The sequence below is a fragment of the Athene noctua genome, chromosome 2, assembly GCF_965140245.1.
Source record: "Athene noctua chromosome 2, bAthNoc1.hap1.1, whole genome shotgun sequence".
Taxonomy (NCBI): Eukaryota; Metazoa; Chordata; class Aves; order Strigiformes; family Strigidae; genus Athene; species Athene noctua.
Genome location: NC_134038.1, coordinates 13,865,608 through 13,883,873, shown reverse-complemented (window position 1 = coordinate 13,883,873; position 18,266 = coordinate 13,865,608). Strand labels below are relative to the sequence as shown.

The window sequence follows — 18,266 nt, the reverse complement described above, 5'->3', positions numbered from 1 at the left end:
GTGACTCTGGTGGAGGGCACCAGCTAAGCCGTGTGTTCAGCGGGGCACCAAAGCAGGTACCTCTGGCAGATGCTCACACTACAAGGATAAAAGCTTTTCCCTGACCATGCCAACTTCAGAAACCAGTGGGAGCTACAAGCCCTGTTCATGTGCAAGCTGTGGGTTGCCAGCCCTTTTTTTTTTCTTTTTTTTTTTTTTTCTGAGGAGAAAGCAGTGACCAGGAAGCAAGGAAACCTGGTTTTTTTGTTGTCACCGTGGAACTCAAGTGCTCGCTCTCCTTCCCGTTGCTTGCCCCATCCATCCTGTGGTGTACACCCACCTGGAGAGGGACCATCTTCTGCCTAGCCTAAGCTTAAGGCAGCTGTCTTGGGTGGGACAAGTGACCATTGCTACAATATAAATATTGCTTCAGGGCACGAACCGGTCTGTAAGGTACTGTTTTTCATCTTGAGTGGATTATCACTTTCTGAGAGCAAAAAAGCTAAAATCAGGACCATTCCAATTTTTAGCAACTAAACTTAAGTCTACATTTTAAAAAGAAAAAAAAAATACAAACCAGTGCTTGCAGATGAGTACTTATAATAGAAAATTCAGAGCACACAATGTTCAGCTTCCCCTTTTCTGGGAACGAGTTGGCCTCTTGCATTTGTACAACATGCAGCACAGAAAACCCACCATTTTTCCCATGTCTTTGGCTTTGCAGCAGCATGAATGAGAACATTTTAGTTCAAAAGAATAGCCTGTGAGCAGTGTACTCTGAAATACGCCTATTGCGCGGTACTGCCTGACACAACCTATTCTGGTAAAGCCTACAGAGGGTTTTTTTTTCCAGAATATCTGTGTTTTCCAGAATAAGTTTCTTTATCTCTACATAGCGGTCACACTGCAGCTGAGCTGTTAACGTAAAGAGGCAGCTTTCACGTGGATTGGCTTAGGCACGCAGTTCTCCAGGGTTTTCTACTACCGATGGTGTCTTTTGAAACCCCATTTCATCCTACACTCAGCCTATCTCCACCAAAAATCCTCATTTTTGTTTTATCTATGTATTTCTATAGTCTCTCAGTGACCATGCTGTAGGGGTGCAAGGCAGAGGCGGGATGTGTGCTGTGTTTGCTTCTGCCCCCGTTCACAGACGTGTTGACATCCACTTTCACAGGACACATTGCTGGGGGAGTCAAGAGTCCTGGAGGCAGTTTGAGTTGCTGATTGCCTTTGAAAAGTGTGAGCCTCTGGTCTTTAAAAGAAAGAAAAAATATGAATTTCTGCTTCTCTGTAGACAAAAACTCATGGCCATGGCATCCTGCTACAAACATCTGCATGGTTTTTTTTTCTAATTAGAAATGTCTACACTGACATAGGCAAATTAAATATGTATAGCACTTTCAAATTTATTTTTTCACGTCTGCAAAAATTATTGCTGTAATGTTCGGTATACCTCCCCATTAATTGTGTTTTATTCGGCTTACAAAGAACTGCAGAAGTGTTGGAGCTCTAGACTGCTCTGACTTAAATGCTGTTTTAAAAGCTCTGCTCTAGTTCACAAAACCTGCCTCCCTTTTTGTGGTTTTCTTTTGTAAATCATTACAGTCGCAATCCATCATGCAGGAATTATTTGCCCTGGTTTGCTTCTGCTTATTCTCCTGCATGTAATTAAGCAATGTTTTTAAGTGTTTTATCACAGTGGAGAGCAACAGCATTTTTTTGCTGTGCTAGCTGATGTGCTTTTTGATATTACTGTAGCAGCTGCATGCTAAAAACAGTTGTAAGGAAGGAAAAACATCACCCTAGGCATGTTCCTTTTTTGCACCATGAAATGTGTATCTCGCCTCTGATCCTTGGATTTGTAGGAATGTAATATTACCGCAACATTAATGAATGTGAGTTCAGCACCTCTGATATGGGGCAGGATAGCTCTGCTCTGTGCTGCGTGTGTTTGCGTGGCTGTAGCCTTTGTGGGTGAAGAGTAGACGGTTGTGGGAGGGTTATGATGCTGTCATGTAATATCAATTAGTTTCTGCTCTGCTCTAAACTCTATGGGCATGACTTCTGGGCAGCCACGCAGTTCAAGTCAAAAGAGGAGATGCTCCCAGGGACACGTGCTTTTGAGTCCTGGAGAGGCCAGGGTCCCTCAAGCTTAGAGGAGGTAAAGGACCATCATTGAAGCTAGCCAGAAATTAAGACCCACTGAGGTCCATCAATGTGTGGTTGGTCACATGTCCTGAGAGGGGGGGCAAATTCTTCAGCTCCGGGAAAAAGTGGTGCCACTGGTGTCTCTGCTTTAAAAGCAACATGGGGCGTTTGTGAGGCGGTGGGCAGCAGGGCTTGCCTGGCATCCAAGGGCAGAGTGTAGCATCCATGTTGAGGTTTGCAGAAATCCACTTACTGCGTGACAGAGTAGGATAGTATCTCAGAAACCCCAGGGACTGAAAGACTTGTGTCCAAGAAGTCCTCGCTAGTGAGCGCTGGCTGGTGCTGTGCTGTGCACCTCCTCTGTTACTCCTCCTGCATCCCCAAGCTGGGGAGGAGGCATGGGAAAGCTGTAATGAGGAGTTTGTACCTTTGTGATATTAAACATCGTGTTCAGACGTGGGGGAGGGTTTGAGGACGGGAGGGTGAGTTTAATTACAAGGGTGTAATTAGCTGTTGCTTATGCTGTGTAGCGGAGAGGATGCTGTTCATGGAGACTGAGCTCCTAAGCAATGAAGTAATAAAATGCTTCCACCCTCTTTAAACGTCAGCTGGCCCTTGCAGATGAAACCCCCTGTATTTCTGTGCTGTTGCAGGTATCCTCGTGGTGGTGGTCTTCCCACTGTTCATTTTCAGATGAGGCCAGGTGCTGGGAACTCTCTGCTAGCACAGGGCAGAGCGAATGATGCAGTGAGATGAAAGATAAGGAAGCTTTTATTGGTAAATCACAGAAATGTCACTAAAGCGTTTTTCTTCCTGTTTTGTTTGTTTCGGGTTTTTTAATTAAAAAAAAAAAAGCAACTTATATCTGTGAAAAGTAAAGATGCATTTGCACTGGGTGCAGGTTTCCACCTGTTTCAACCTCTGTTGTATTAGTTTCTTCCAGCCCTCAGCTGGAAGCAAGATGCAGCATGAAGTGATGATATTTCTAGTTCTCTTTTCCCTTTCTGCCAAAGTTAAACTTTTCCCTGCTTTTTAATTTTACATCCCTTCAAATTTGGTTGTCTTTGGACAGCCTTTTTCAGACTTATTTACGTTCTGTGGTATGAGAGAAGACAGACAGCATCTCACCCTGTATCCACTGCTCTGACACTTTCCCTAGCCCCGGCTCGCAGGGTTTTGGCAGATGCTTTGTGTGACCAGGCAATGTCCCAGCTGCCATGGAAAATTCCCGCTCTGCCACCACCTCAGAGGACCCCATGTGGGAAGAGCACTGCAGGAAAGAAGTTCAGTTTCTACCCAAATACTTGCTTTTGGGGGGAGGGGCAAGGTATAAAACTAGCTATGGGCACAAGGGAAAGATGGGGGAGAGTATAAAGATTTCAATGTTCAGCAAGAAGCAGCTTTTTGATTTATTTCTTCCATCCCTTTGCTTGAACTGTACAGTTATCTTTTGCTGCTGGAAGGTGTCATTGCTACACAGGCAAACATTCTCCAGTGCCAATCATGCCTAAAAGCATGATTTATTTTCCCTGTGTGGTTGTCCACAGTTTCACCAGTCTGGGGCCAGGTGGCCAGGTAGGAAAGCTAGTGTTTCCTAGAGTCAACAAATAGATCTTACTTCATTCTCGCACTGGATGCTCCAGAGCCATTTTAACAGGAGTTTGAAAGATCAGAACACTGTGGCTGAGTTATTTCATTAATTAAACAAACGAAATAAATTTCAGAAATTAAAAAAACAGACTAGGGCCTCATTTATAACTGCTGTAATGCACTTTTGGGGAGATATGTTTAGAAGAACGCATTGCGTCTGACCTATACACTCTTGTCGCAGATGGCTTTGCCAAAGCAAAGCAAAAGCTGCTGTTCCTGCACATGAGCTCTCTGTGGTTTGGTTTGGACTTCGTTCATGACAGCAGCTGTCTGTCTGCTAAGAGCTGAGTGGTTTTGGTTTTCACCTGGTTGCCTTTTGCTGCTTTATGTGTTTGCTCATTTAAAAAACAAACAAACAAAAAGATGGTTTTATTTTTTATTTCTTTTTACTTGCCCCCACAGTATGGCAAGACAAGCAGGAGATGTGGCAGGTGAGCAGGAGGGGTGAAGGCTGTCTTCCGTCCCCATGTCCAGGAGGACTGGCTGCTGACAGCAGCACCCCTGTGCCCCACGGCTATGGGCACCCCACAGTGGCAGCAGCCCAAAAAGGAGGTCGGTTGTACAGGGTTCTGTCTGTAACGAAACACGGTGAACCAGGCCAGCTATAGGGATAGAGGTTGACCTGTCCATGGTGCAGCTTTGTTCATCAAGCTTCAGATGTGAATTTTGCCCCTCAAAGTGATGTGTGGGCCGTGGACACAGCTTGGATGATGAAGTGTAGCTTGGGTTCACATCAGGACATGCTGTTCACTAAGCCTTGGCTGTTGCTGAAGGGTATCTTCTCTCCTCCCCCCACCCCCAAATTTTGGTAGTCATCACTAGTTGGAGGAACAGCCGTATGCAGGTGAAATCTGGAGGTTTCGGGGTTAGGTTTGTGTTTTCCCATACACAGAGCTCCAGCAGAACAGCCTGGGAGAGCCACCTTGCTCCTGAATTGGAGGAGCTGAAGTGGCATCATGAGCAGCTTTGTCAGGAGCAACACCATGTATTTAAAGTTGTGTGGGGCGAGTGGCTCATGTGAGCTGCTCCTGGTACTCTCTCCAATGTCCTCGGATGAGATGTGGCAGCTTCTGCAATGTACATGATGCAGCTCCCAGAGATGTGCCATGGTCCATCTTCCTTAGCAACTGTGTATTGATTTATTGCAAATGACATCCTTACTGAGCAGGGACCATGGCTTGGAGGTACCAATAAACTCTCCTTGCTCATGCAGGTGTTGGGCTTCGTTTCTTCCCCCTCTTTCAGGACACTGGTTGAAGGGGCAAAGATGATATCTAGCTAGTCATGACCCCCCTCAAACTGCACATCTTGGACTGAAACTCATTTGGTTTTGTTACTGACCTCCAAAAAGAAGCATTTGACTTGGTCTTTATTTCTACAGTGGATAGCGATTCTCGTGTGGCAGAAAAATTATTCAAAGTGTAGAGTTAGCAAACCAGCAATTAGACATGCAGAAAACCACTCTGTGGAATAGATGATGGAAGAGAAGCAACGATCTGTACAATTCTGTAGTAAAACTGTAGCAGACAGAATTTTTCATCCATCCACCCATTTATATATATATGTTTTGGAGGGACCTAGGGACCTTGGCTCTTCCTCTGTATCAGCATTCTTGCTTGGGGCTGATCCTCGTGTCCTCATGAGAGGTGGGAGCTCAGTGCAGCAACTCAATGCAGCAGAGCTTGCTGAGCTTCCAGAGACTAGGGAATTCAAAACATTTAGGCTAACTTTTAAGAAACCTTTGATTGATTCGAAGTTTTAACCTAGATGTTTCTCGTTCTCCACTCTTTCTCTTCCATCTCATCTCTTTATCTTTTGTTCTTAGCTCTCTCTTCCTTTGTGGGGGCAGATATTCAGTGAAATATAAATAAGCTTTGCTCTGTCTTTGATGTCTTTTGAATTTTCTTCCTTTGGATGATGTTGCCACATGAATTTTGCAGAAGGTCACACATCAGAAAAGGAGCAGACAGTTAGGTGTAGCTGTGTGGCCTGGGAGGGGAAGTGAGCTGTGGAGGAGCATCCCTGGAGCCATGGTTCCATCCTTATCTCTACCACACTGTCCCAGGGTACTGCCTTGTGCCTCCCTTCCCTCATCTATGAAAGTCAATGTCATGATCATGGTGGGATCTGCAGGGCAGAGTGAGGTGACATGGTCACCTTCACCTTGCTTCCAGCAGCAGCCAGTCTTACAGGACCTAATCTTCCCCCTTCTCTCACCTTGTGGCCTGTTTCAACCAAATTGGATACAAAAGAAGCAGCTTCAAAGCTAGTTTATTTTCTACAAGCATCATTAAAAATGGGTGGCCAGGAAGATGGGTGTTTGGACATTTGCGTGTTTGTGTCTAGCTTCTGATCCCATCTGCAGCGGGACACAGCGAGACACAGATCACAGCCAGAATACTTTGTGGGAGGATGATTGTGAGAGGAAGTAGAAGGGAATTTTGGAGGAATATGTGGAAATAATAGAGAATATTCAGCGTAATCCAGTTTAAAGGTCAGTCAGTACAAATCTGTAGAAAATCAGGCATTTCTTCCACTGTTCATCTGCTTGTTTATTATTAAAAGGGAGAAGGGAAAAAGGAAACAGGAGAGGAGGTGTTTGCTAATGCTTTGGGGAATGATGATGACAATGTTGGTGATCCCAAGTTAGAAGGAATTGACACTCTGTCATCCTGGCCGAGGCAGAGCTGTAAACCCACAGGCAACCCCATCCCTGTTTCACAGAGCTGAGCAAAGATGCTCTGTTTCCCAGGGAAGCACCTGGAGCTTAAATGCGCACTTGAAAGCCAACCAGATGCTTCAGTGCTTCACCGAATCAGAGCGGGCGTGCAGGAGCATCCCCAGTCTGTTGGGGCTGGAGGTGCAGGGGAGGTGGTGGCTATGAATGCAGAGCAGCCATGCAGTTTTGATGGGGCATCTGCAGTATATCAAATAGCATCTCTGCACAGCATCTTCTCTGTGGTGTGCATTTAGCGTTTCACAGCTTGCGTTTTGCGAGACCCTTATCTGTGAAGGTGCTTCATGGGGAATTAGTGTATGAAGTGCTGTGTGTATGGAGAATTGCTTCACGCTGGGTTTTGAGTACATGGAGCTGGAAGCTGCCATCCCTGCTCTTAGCTCCAGCTGGAGTTGCTTCCTCTGACAGTGTATTTTGAGTTTCCACATAAACAGGAGTCGTGTGATCTGTGATGGGCGGTGTAGCAGAAATATGTTCTAGAAACCTGCAAAGTATTCATTAGCTGCAGACAGACCTGAGAAGTTAGCAGCTGGTTTTAGAACAACTCTTTTGGCTCTCGTGCCAATGCACAAGCAAGAGGAGCAAGTTCAGGGACAGCGCTGATGTGGTTATAAACTGTCTGCTGATGTTGGATATGTCCAGATATAACTGCAGTGGGATTTTATCTCATTTGATCTTCATCTCTGCTGGGTACTGGATGCTATTCACAATAAGAAAATCTGCATTTGGTTAGACACAACATCATAGAATCACAGAATGGTTTGGGTTGGAAGAGGCCCTTAAAGACCAATTAGTCCATCCCCCTGCCATGGCTGGCACATCTTTCATTAGACCTCTAGTTCAGATTCTCCTTTTAATACACTTCTACAAAAATCAGTGCAGGTCTTACCCACTCTGCAAATCTCCACTTTCCATTCTCCTCTGGTTTGTAAACCAACAGTGCCTCTATAGCAAGGACTCCTTGATTGTAAAAGATGAGTTTTCTGTCAGGACTGGAAGTATTATTTATCCAGAGCCTGTCTGATCGGCAAGTTTAGCAAATTGAAGTCAAGGATTGATTAGGAAAAGCATCTTGTCAAATAAGAGAGTGACTTTTTTTATTTTTTTAACTTTTCAATTAATGAAACTGTTCTGACAACTACATTCTCCTCCTTCCCTCCAGCTATTCCTGATGATCATGGGTGGATCCTAGAACAGCTAGTATAGTTTTTCTTTGTGATTGCTCTGACTGATGGTGAACTTGCATCCTTTTGAAAATATGTTTCACAGAATTCTTGCATTTGGGAACTCCCACTTCAACATATGAATTATGCTTAACAAAGGATTTTTTAATCCTGCAGGGAGCGATGTGCACAAATTGAGGCTTGAGAATATCAGCAGGGTCACAGGAAGGGTCCCTATTTAAAAGGTATCTAAGGGCTTCGGTGGCCTTCCCTAGCTATGTCTGTCAATATTGAGTGAAAAGTGGTGTTTTAAGGAAACTTTTGTTTCAGAAGAGACTTGATAAGCCTCCATAGATCTGTTGCAGTTTCTTTCAACCCACTTCTCTGTAAGACAAAGACCTTTGAAAGTGTTGATTTGCATTAACTCTTCCTTCTGCCTTTACTTTTGCAACCAAGGCAGGCCCTATAGCTTTATTTAGAAATCACCCATCGTTAGTAACCACAGTCATTTAGTAGACATATTTACAAGGTAAGTGACAGTGGGAAGTAATTAAGTTTAATATAAATCACACTCAGTTTCAAATCTGTAGGCTTCAAAATAATAATTAATAGAAACTGCAGCTTCTATAAAAAGATGCAGTATTTATAGCACTATCTTCTTTCTTTTCCAGCTAAACACATTGAGTCTAGTGGAGATTAAAATCCTCTGTCTGTTCATCTTACTTGTTTCAAAGCTATTTGCTCGCTGTGGCGCACTTCACTGTGAATTACCCACTGCTTTTATTCGTAGTGAGGAGATTTTTTGACTCCTAAGTTGATGATGGTAGGGAGGAGGAGTTGTCCAAAATGTCCTTGTAAATGCACGTATCTCGAGCTGTGGCTTTCTGCTAAATCTGTGTTTTATAGATCAGTGACTAACAACGTATTCTTTGTTTCACAGGTGTCATGCAGCTGACAGGTCTGCTGGTGGAGCTGAGGGTCACAGCCAGGGTGGAAACTCTTTGTTAAAGAAAACAGAGTAAAATAATCAAGGAAGATTGGAGCTGTTTGCAAGATCTATTGAGTTGATTGCTCGCTCTGTCAAAAAAAAAGTCATCATTTGGGACGGGCTGCCATGGCTAGCAAAAGAAAGTCCACGACTCCCTGTATGGTGCGAACTTCTGAAGTCATGGAGCAGGAAGGAGCTGAGGGCATAGAGGCTCCTAAAGAGAAGGGGGCTGGTGCACTGCAGCAGGACTCTAAAAAAAATTGGCCTTCAGAAAGCTCAGTCAAAGACTGCGAAGTGGTTGAGGCAAAACCCTCAGCTGAAAATCAGTCTAAGAAACCCCAGGGTGGTTATGAGTGTAAATACTGCCCTTACTCAACACAAAACTTAAATGAATTTACAGAGCATGTTGACACTCAGCATCCAAATGTCATTCTCAACCCCCTGTATGTCTGTGCTGAATGCAACTTCACAACCAAAAAATACGATTCTTTATCTGACCACAACACAAAATACCACCCGGGAGAGACTAACTTTAAACTGAAATTAATTAAACGCAATAATCAGACTGTTTTAGAGCAGTCCATTGAGACCACTGCTAACGATGTCACTGTCACAAGCTCTGGGCTAGAAAATGCAGAGTGTGATGATTCACTTCATGGGGGAATTAGTGCAAGTAAAACGCCAGTGACAAAACTGGGAAAGCCTAAAGGGGAAACCAAGAAGGGTCCCAAAAAGCCGGAAGAGGGAGTTACTGAAAACCATGTGGAGGGCACTCTCCCCCGCATCATAACTGAAGCCACTGAAGCTATTGCTTGTATAAATGGAGACCTTCTCCATGATGTGTTAGCCCATGTTATGCCCTCTGTACAGCTGCCACCAAATATTAACCTTGTCCCCAAGGTCCCGGTACCTCTGAACAGTACCAAATACAACTCTGCACTGGACACTAATGCAACCATGATCAACTCCTTTAATAAATTTCCTTACCCAACACAAGCAGAGTTGTCATGGTTGACAGCAGCATCAAAACATCCAGAAGAACAAATCCGAATCTGGTTTGCTACGCAGCGTTTGAAGCATGGCATAAGTTGGTCTCCTGAAGAAGTGGAGGAGGCAAGAAAGAAGATGTTCAATGGTACTATCCAGGCAGTTCCCCAAACTATCACTGTCCTGCCAGCTCCTTTGACAACTGCAAAAATGCCCCAGCCCATCATCCAGACAGCTTTGCCTTGTCAGATACTAGGCCAGACTGGTCTGGTTTTGACTCCTGTGTCAAATGGTTCAACCGTTTCCTGTTCACCAATTACACTTGCTGTTGCCCCAAACCAGGGGCAAAAGAGGACAATACAAACCTTATCAAATGCCCCAGAGGCCAAGCGTCCTCATGTAGTTCAGGTGCCTGAGATTCCTGCCAAGTTGACTACTGTACCATTGACACCAGCCAGTGAGCGAAAAAAGACGAAGGAACAGATAGCAGAGCTGAAGGCCAGTTTCATGGCAAGCCAGTTTCCCGATGATGCAGAAGTCTACCGGCTGATAGAGGCGACGGGTCTCTCCAGGAGCGAGATCAAGAAGTGGTTCAGTGATCACAGGTACAGAAGTCAAAGGGGTATAGTGCACATCCCTGGTGATGCTTTAGGGAGAGATCAAATAGCACCTTCAGCTGGTCGACACAGCCGTTCATTTCACCCATACACAGATTTTACTCCCCAGAGATTCAAAGAGAAAACCCAAGAGCAACTTAGAGCCCTTGAGGAAAGTTTCCTAAGGTGCTCTTTTCCTACCCAAGGAGAATTGGACAGGCTTCGAGTGGAGACTAAGCTGAGTAGGAGGGAGATAGATTCATGGTTTTCTGAGCGGAGAAAGATAAGGGACAGCATGGAGCAAGCTGTCTTGGACTCAATGGGATCATACAGAAAAATTAAAGAACAAGGAACCCCCAACGGTGCAATAAGCCAGGCAGAACTCTTGAGTAGCTCTCAGCTCCCTGGTGCTTTATCTGGGTCCTCCACCACATTTAAGAAAACCCAAGAGCAGATTCATCTACTGAAAAGCACATTTGCAAGAACCCAGTGGCCATCGCCTCAGGAGTATGACCAGTTAGCATCTCAGACTGGGCTCACAAGAACTGAAATAGTTCGCTGGTTCAAGGAAAACCGGTCTTCACTAAGAACGGGGTCACTTAAATGGATAGACCAGTACCAGCAACAGTACGCTGTTGATGGTCGTAACGAGCAAAGCCAGAAAAAGGGATCAAAACACATCGAGAGTCCAAAGAATGGTAATGAGGTGCCTCAGCAGCATTACCAGGAACATAAAAAACTGAATGAAGAGAATGGGGGGAAACTAGTGGTGAGAGCTAAAAGAGACTGTGAACCACTGAAAGACTCTTTGTTGGGGAATCAAGCGGAGGGTACGGACAGGTTGGAGTGCAACAGCCACGATGGCCACGGCAGCGAGGAGAACGAGGAACCAGCGGAGGTCAACTGGGTGGAGGTGACAGTGGGTGAGGATGATGCTGCATCGGACTGTACAGACAGCTGGAGCCAAACAGCACCCGAAGGCCAGGCAGAGCTGGCGGACTTTGACTCTGAAAGTATATCTGGAGACAATTCCCACGTATAGACAGGTAATGCTGATGGTGCCCTGTTTGTCTGAGCCTGCCTCTGTCTGGGTGTGCTTCCAGAATCCTGTAGCCCTTCTTCAGTATAAATCACTGGATCCCATCACTGCTGGATCTTTGTGCCTGCTGGATGCCTGAACAAAAGGGAGACCCATCCTGCTTGTAAATTAAAGCAACTGCATGGTAGGGGAGGGGTTAGTGCCCTTTGCCGTGTTTCTTGTCTCCTGTGGATCAAGTCCTGAATAAGGGAGACTTTTTTTTTTTTTTACTTCTTTGTTTTGGCAATAAGTGATTAAGCCTTAAAGTTTTTGCCTTCAAATGACCTATGTAACCTCAGCAATACTTGATGTAAAACATACCAGCTGAGCCATGTGAAGAAGTAGTAAGTAACACTAGTTGCTAACATCCCCCTTGCTAACAGATCATTGATCTCCCGTAAATAGAGGCTGTGCCTGTTTTTCCACCTCGGGTAGTTCCTTTGCAGCATCCTGCCCTGCTCAGAATAAAAGGTCACTGGGGGAAGGGCCCAAGCCAGAGATGTTTCTTTATGCAACAGCAAGCAAAAAAAAAAAAATGTTGTGGGGACTGAAGCGACTCATGTAAATGTGCTCTCTTCCTCTTGCAGGTGAGAACTGTCTCCAACCCGACTTTGTTCTGCTTGCTCAGAGGCTTAGGAAATGCCCCAGACTAAGCTGTGTGGGTGTTTTAGCAGCTCTTCTTCACAGGATCTTGAATTTAAAAGCAAGCTGCAGGGCTTTTCTTTAAGGGGGTTTTGTACGATCTTTCACAATGTGAAAGAATGTGTTATTTTGGAGACCTGAAGCCTGTTTCTGATCACAGTTGCACAGGTATAAATCTACAGTAAGCACTGTCAGCATTTCTTGACTTGCATGTTGAATTGAGTTCACTGGAGCCTGTAACATTTTGTGCTCAGTGTAACCAAGTCTGTCTCTCCCAAACTGGAGTTGTCTTAAGCTAAAACATCCCACAGAAGGCTTGGCACCCTGCAGTAACAACCACAGTGAGAGAACACCTATTTTAGAAGGAGTTAGTAGTTTTTTAGTGTCTAATAAGTATAATATACTTTAGCATTTCTTTTTAAAAAAAAATACAAAAACCTGGACTGATAGAAGTTTAGAAGTCCCTCCACACTTGCACTGAAGACTTTTACTATTGCAGTTGGCAGTACTTGAATTGAACTACTGTGTTGCAGAGATGCAGTTTTTTCTTGACAAGCTCTGCTGGCTAGCCTAGAGCTCTCCACTTTCTACTCGTGCAATACTTGTCCAGAAGTCTCCTGGACATTTTCTCTGAGTTGAAAAGGGAAACCGTGCAGTGGTTTTAGTTTGAACTACAAATTATGCCATCTAATTTTGAGAAATGTTATTGCAGCATCTGTATCACTAAATATCTTAAAGCTCCAGACTGCAGTGCAAGACACTGTCCAGCATTATGCTTGCAGAAGTTGGTAATTAGGGATGTGAGGAGGAGGTTGTGTTACCTGTGTGGCAAAGGCAGAGATTAAAGGTGGAAGGAGATGGGAACATCTGCTGGAGGCACACTGGGGTGCCACTGTTGGTTGTGCGGTAACATAAGAAAGGAGAGCCAGGATCTGATCTGCCTTTTAAAATCAAAGGCACGATGAATAAATGCATTGTGGGATTTTATTTTTTTCAGGGTAGTTATTCCAGATCCCTTCCCCCTTCTAGCTATAAATGTTTGTACTGAGGGAGCGGACCAAGGACTGCCAGAGGGAATGGGAAGGAGGGCAGGAGAGCAGAAGGTTGCCTGAAATGACGATTTCTTAGAAACCTCTTGTACCATGAAACCAAGCTCTGCAAGAGCCTTCTTCCAGCAGTGTAAGTTTGGTGCCTGCATTTTTGTGATTCTGAGGCAGTGTAGGGTACATTGGGGTGAACCTCCTGCCTTTGTGCCCTTGGCTGACCATAAAGCACCAGGGTTGTGGAGGTACTCAAGTGTTACCAGAGAGGAATTTTAGTAAGAACTTTGATCTCAGTTGAACTTTTGCTAGGTTATCCTTTTGATGAGGTGCTTTCCTGTGGCTGGTTGTAAAATGCACCTACTGGGAAGAGATGCACTGGAGCAGGGCTTCACTATGAAGACCATGCAGTAAGATCAGAGAACCATTTTGTCCTCTGCTCTTTGCCTGTTTCTCAGCATGTTGGCCTGGGGATTTGACAAAAGCCCAAAGTCTTTTTCATTTTCCTTTATTCTTCCCGTAAGTCTTAGTCCAGAAACTAAGTGCCTGCTCTCTGATGCTCGTATGGAGGCATTGTCACAGGCGTTGTGACTCAAAAGCTGGAAGCTTTATACCCAATGCTGACAGGACCTGTGAAAAAATTCCAGCTACTGGCTCCTTTTTCCTTCAGAATAAACTTCCACTCTTATCTTTGTGAAGACTACCCTACATAATTTTTAACTAAAACTTCGGTGTTAAATTAACAAGATGTTATCTTAGGTGACATCCAGGTTATGTTTCAGAAGCAAAGACTGCGTAAGACCTGATGGAGAGCTTGTTTCTGCCTGTTGTCATATGAAAGTCTGATTTTTCCTGACATCATACTCCTTGGTACCGTAGAGGTCCTGTCCACATGTAAGAGGTGGACAGAAGAGCTGACAAGGGACTACTTCTCTTGACTCTCACACAGCCATAGTCATTAGGTGAAACTTTCACTGCTGAACCCTACACTGGACAGAAACATGCTCCTTTGATATTCATGGTGTTGCTGTTTTCTCCGCTTGATGTACATAGTTTAAAGTTTTTCAGTGATTGATCTCCATACTCCTGTTGTTGGCTGAATTTGTGTGCAGCTTCTGTAAAACCTGAGCTCTTCCAGACCATCTCAGAAACTCTCTGCTCATGGTGTGTAGCTTTAGGAGTTTCTGAAACTATTAGGGAATATTTGTGTTACAGCCTAGACAGACCTTACACCTTAAAAAATTGAGGTTTTTGAAAACTGATCGGTGTTTGGCAGATGCTGCTGCTGCAGCTAGTGGGAGTTTCATGAGCTCCTGGCCTCGGTGAGAGCATGGTTCATGCCAGGCTCTGAAATACCATGCCTGGACTAAGAAAAAGCTCCATTACTAACTCCATATCTGAAGCTTTTGGCAAAATTGGGTTTATTCCGTGGAACAGGTCAGGTTTCCCAAACAGTGAGGCTGGGAGACCTGTCCCCATAGGGTGTTGGAGCCTTCAAGATGTTGGGTGGGTGCTGTAGGGTGTACTAAAACCATCACTGAAAATGCTCCAGATGCTGAACAATGAAGCCTCATATCCCTCATGTAACAGGGCCTAACTGCTCTATCAGGAGAGTGCTTTAGCTTCATCAGTAGAGATATTCCTGCCTTCCAACAGCACGGGTCAAAATTAGGTCTGTTGTTCCCATTTGCACAAGCCTGACAAACAGAAACTGGTCCTAAATTAAATACAGTAAATCGCAGCTCAGACATGAGAGCGGAACCAGAGCGTGCCAGAGTGGTTGGCAGCTACCGCTGGCTTTCTTCACAGCGTTGTCTCCCCGTGGGGTTTTCCCAAGATCAGTATCACCTCAGCCCAGAGCTTTTGGTTTTTTTTCTCAGAAGCATACTTTTTTTCCCCACTACCACCTTCTCTACCATAAACTTTCTTTTTTAGTTATCTCCTGACCTCCAATTTAAGCCCAAATCCTACAAGATGTAGGCACCAACGTTTGTGGCTCATGGTGGGAGCGAGGTAGGTAGACACACCAAAAGATGCATGCCCTGGCTCTCCATGGCTGTGACCACCGCTCTGTGGAGATGTGCGAAAGGAAAACCATGTCTGGAAGTCACACACCAGAGAGAAGAGGAAAAAAAAAAAAAAAAAAAGTCTGAAGGAAGTCAACCCTTGCTTCTTCTGTATGCATCGTACTGGGCGTCATAGGCAATCTGGGTCTTCTTGGTGTCTCCAACCTCTTTTGCACTACTACAGGAGCTAAGATCACTCAGTTGCTGGTGGCCCAGTGCGTTCCTCGATGTCTAGAACTGGTAAAAATTAACAGCACTGGGATTTCCCTCCCTTTCTGTCCAAGTTCTCATTTTCCTTGTGGTTTAGGGTTTCATCCATAAAGCTAGATATAATGCGTGTTACTGGTGTTGGGCTCCAAGGCTCCATCCTGAAATCAGTGTAGGATTGACCGGTGGGTTTTGCAGAACTTGGGTCACTCTAAAGCATTTCAGGGAGTGAGGCCAAAGCACAGAGGACTTGCCATTTCCCCCAAAACCAGTGAGGCATGTTAAGAGACCCAAGCTGTAACGCAATGGAGGACTTAAGGACAGCAATTAAAATTTTCCAGTGAGTTAGGAGGAGCAGGGGGCTGATTGAGGGAAGGTCACAAGGGTGAGGAGGACTTCTGCCTTTGGTGTTGCTGCAAGCCCATGACCTTTTACTGGGCTCGACCGCATTGCTTTCTGCATTGCAGATGCCGGACAGAGCTCACTGCTTTGGGGAAAAAAGCAGACCTAGAAGTAGCATTCATAAAAGGTATGAAGTAATGGGTTAGCTCAGGTTTTGGTAAGCACTGCTGCAGTATGGGTGAGGAGGACGGCACAGAAAATCTGCCTTGTGCTGCTGCATGCAGCTCCAGCCTGAGTGGGTGCTTGCACTTCTTGCACACACACCTCAGTAAGGAAAAATATGCTGAACATAATCCTTATCATAGAGCCCCTGCTCTGTGCTGGGAACTGGGGATATGTGTAGGCAGGTGAGTATTTGAAGGTTGTTTTTTGGGGTGTTATTTTTTAATCTCTGGTCCATGGTGCAGCCTTTATGTAGGTACAGGGGTTGTAGCAGAGCCAGGGAGCTGCTCTGCAGAGCACAGGCTTGTGCAATTTTTTCCGTTGTCTTGCAGTTTGTATAATTATTTTCTAAAGTCATGCAAAAAAAAAGTATGTAATGAGAGGATTTACAGGCGGAGAAAGACCTGAAGTTGTCTTACCTTTAGCACCACCTGTCCTGTGCCACAAAGTAGCTGCCCCCAACACATGTGCACTCGTCTTTCAGCCAGTGTGAAGATCTGCCCGAGTTGTATAGTAGGGAGAGATCAGCAGAGTCGAGGCTGAGCTGTATGTCCCTGTTAGAAATCTGTAGGGAGTTATTAGCTGGGTGTTACATACAGCAAGAATCTGGTACACTACCAGAGCATCAGGCTGTGACAGGGATAGGCTTCAGGGTACGGTTAATACAAAATGCAGAGCTACTGCCTGTGCAGGTGGACACAGTGTTAGTTGACGGTTCACATAGTTGTTCACAGTGCCTTCAAAAATAATACACTGCTTTTATAATTTTTGCAGGGGTACTCCTCAGCTGCACTGCCCTGATGTTGAAGGGGAAATGCTGTCTGAAAATAGAAGAAACCTCTATTTTCCTGCCTGGGGTGAGGTAGCGTGTTGTGACTCCCAAGTCTCAAACTGCGCTTGCAGAGGCACAGCAAGAAATACTCTCGTGGAGCATCATCACGGGATCGTTTATAGTGCCAAAGTTCTACTACTGCATTAAAAAAGAAAAGAAAGAAAGAAAGAAAAGGGTCCTTGTACATAGGTTTCTCCGTAGCTTCTCTCCCACCCATTTTCCTGTCCAGCCTCTTCCTCTACTGGAACAGATTTGTACAATGTGGAAATTTTGTTAACTTTTTGATAGGTGCAAGTTATTCTTGCATACAGTGCCATTACAAAATTTGGGGATTGGTTTTGGGGAGGGAAATGTCTTTTGTGGGGGAGGTAGATTTTTTTCTGAAGCATTTTAAGACAGATCTGCAGTCTTTTGGAGTCGTCTTGGTGCAGATCAACATCTGAGCCCAGATCCCCACCCTGGTTTACATTTCAGCCCATTTAAATGCATTACAGGATTGGGGAGGGTTGTTCTGGAGTGGTTGGGGTTTGGTTTTTTTCTTGTTGTTTTGACTTTTTTGTTTTGTTTTATGGCCACCTGCTACTGGTTGAAGTATTTAAATCTCTGCTTTTCTGTGCTCCTACAAGACAAGTCTTCTCCAGCTCCTGTACTTTGCTTTTCACAAGCCAGTCCCAGCTGTGGGTCTCTGAAGATTTGGCTAGAATGCCTTTTTTGTTTGGTTTCTTTTTTTAGCACTTTTTGTTTAAACATGCAGTACAACCCCCAGAGGGGTTGGAGTGAGGAAATTAAGATGCTTCATAATCCAAACTTTCTTGGGCTGGTACAAGGATGGACACCATAACCAACAGTCTGCCCTCCAGCTTTAGATGTTGTAGCGCACAACAGAAATTTCTGATTAACCCTTGCCACTAAATTTTTAGATCAATCCTAGGTTCCCAGGTGCACTTTTTTTCAAATACTGCTAATTTGGATTTGTGTGGGGGTGTCTGTCCGTGCACGTGTGAGGAGGAGGAAGGAGAGCAGGAGCGTGGGTGGGTAGGTGAGCGGGTGTAAGAGCCGTCCAGTGCATTTCTCTGACAAGCTGGGTTTGAAAAATTTACCCACCTTTCAGTATGCTGCACAGAGGATGCTAGGGAGTTTGAATAAATCCAACTTTTCTAACTTGTTGCTCATTTGTTGTAACTCAATAAAACAAAGGCTAAACATTTTGGTAACTTTTTTCTTGTCTCTTTTTTTTTTTTTTAAATTTGATTTCATTTAAAACCCAAACTTGACCCCCACCAGCTCTCCCTGATGCACAAGAGCTCACTGTCTTCCTAGCCCTGATTGGGGTTTTAACTGGTTTTGCAGTAATCGGCTTGGCAAACACTAACCAGATTGAAGTGAATTTGGTGAACTATTGATGTTTATTTTCCTACTGTTAGCTCTTCCCTGTGCGTGGGGGGCAGATAGCATCTGGGAACAGGGTTTTAGGGGCAACCTCTTTATTTTGTTTGCAGTCACAACCTGAATGAATGAGACTGTGCCCATAAGTCATCTGTATGGAGTTATTTTTATTAATCATCAGCACAACATTTAAGTGTTGA

General features: G+C 44.7%; 1 protein-coding gene across 9 annotated transcripts in view; it reads left to right on the top strand.

Moving 5' to 3' along the window:
• The window catches only part of ZHX2 (zinc fingers and homeoboxes 2), a 77,897-nt gene extending 60,009 nt beyond the window's left edge, over positions 1-17,888 (top strand). For 8 of the 9 annotated variants that reach the window (XM_074898495.1, XM_074898492.1, XM_074898490.1 and 5 more), the window contains 2 exons: positions 8,621-11,297; positions 16,623-17,888. In XM_074898495.1, coding sequence (XP_074754596.1) covers positions 8,795-11,293 — 2,499 coding nt within the window. In that variant the 5' untranslated portion in view covers positions 8,621-8,794 and the 3' untranslated portion in view covers positions 11,294-11,297; positions 16,623-17,888. Of the gene's footprint in view, positions 1-7,908; positions 7,926-8,620; positions 11,298-16,622 lie in introns of those variants that run through there. The other variant, XM_074898496.1, reaches the window with a different exon arrangement.
• Positions 17,889-18,266: the final 378 nt, after the last annotated feature.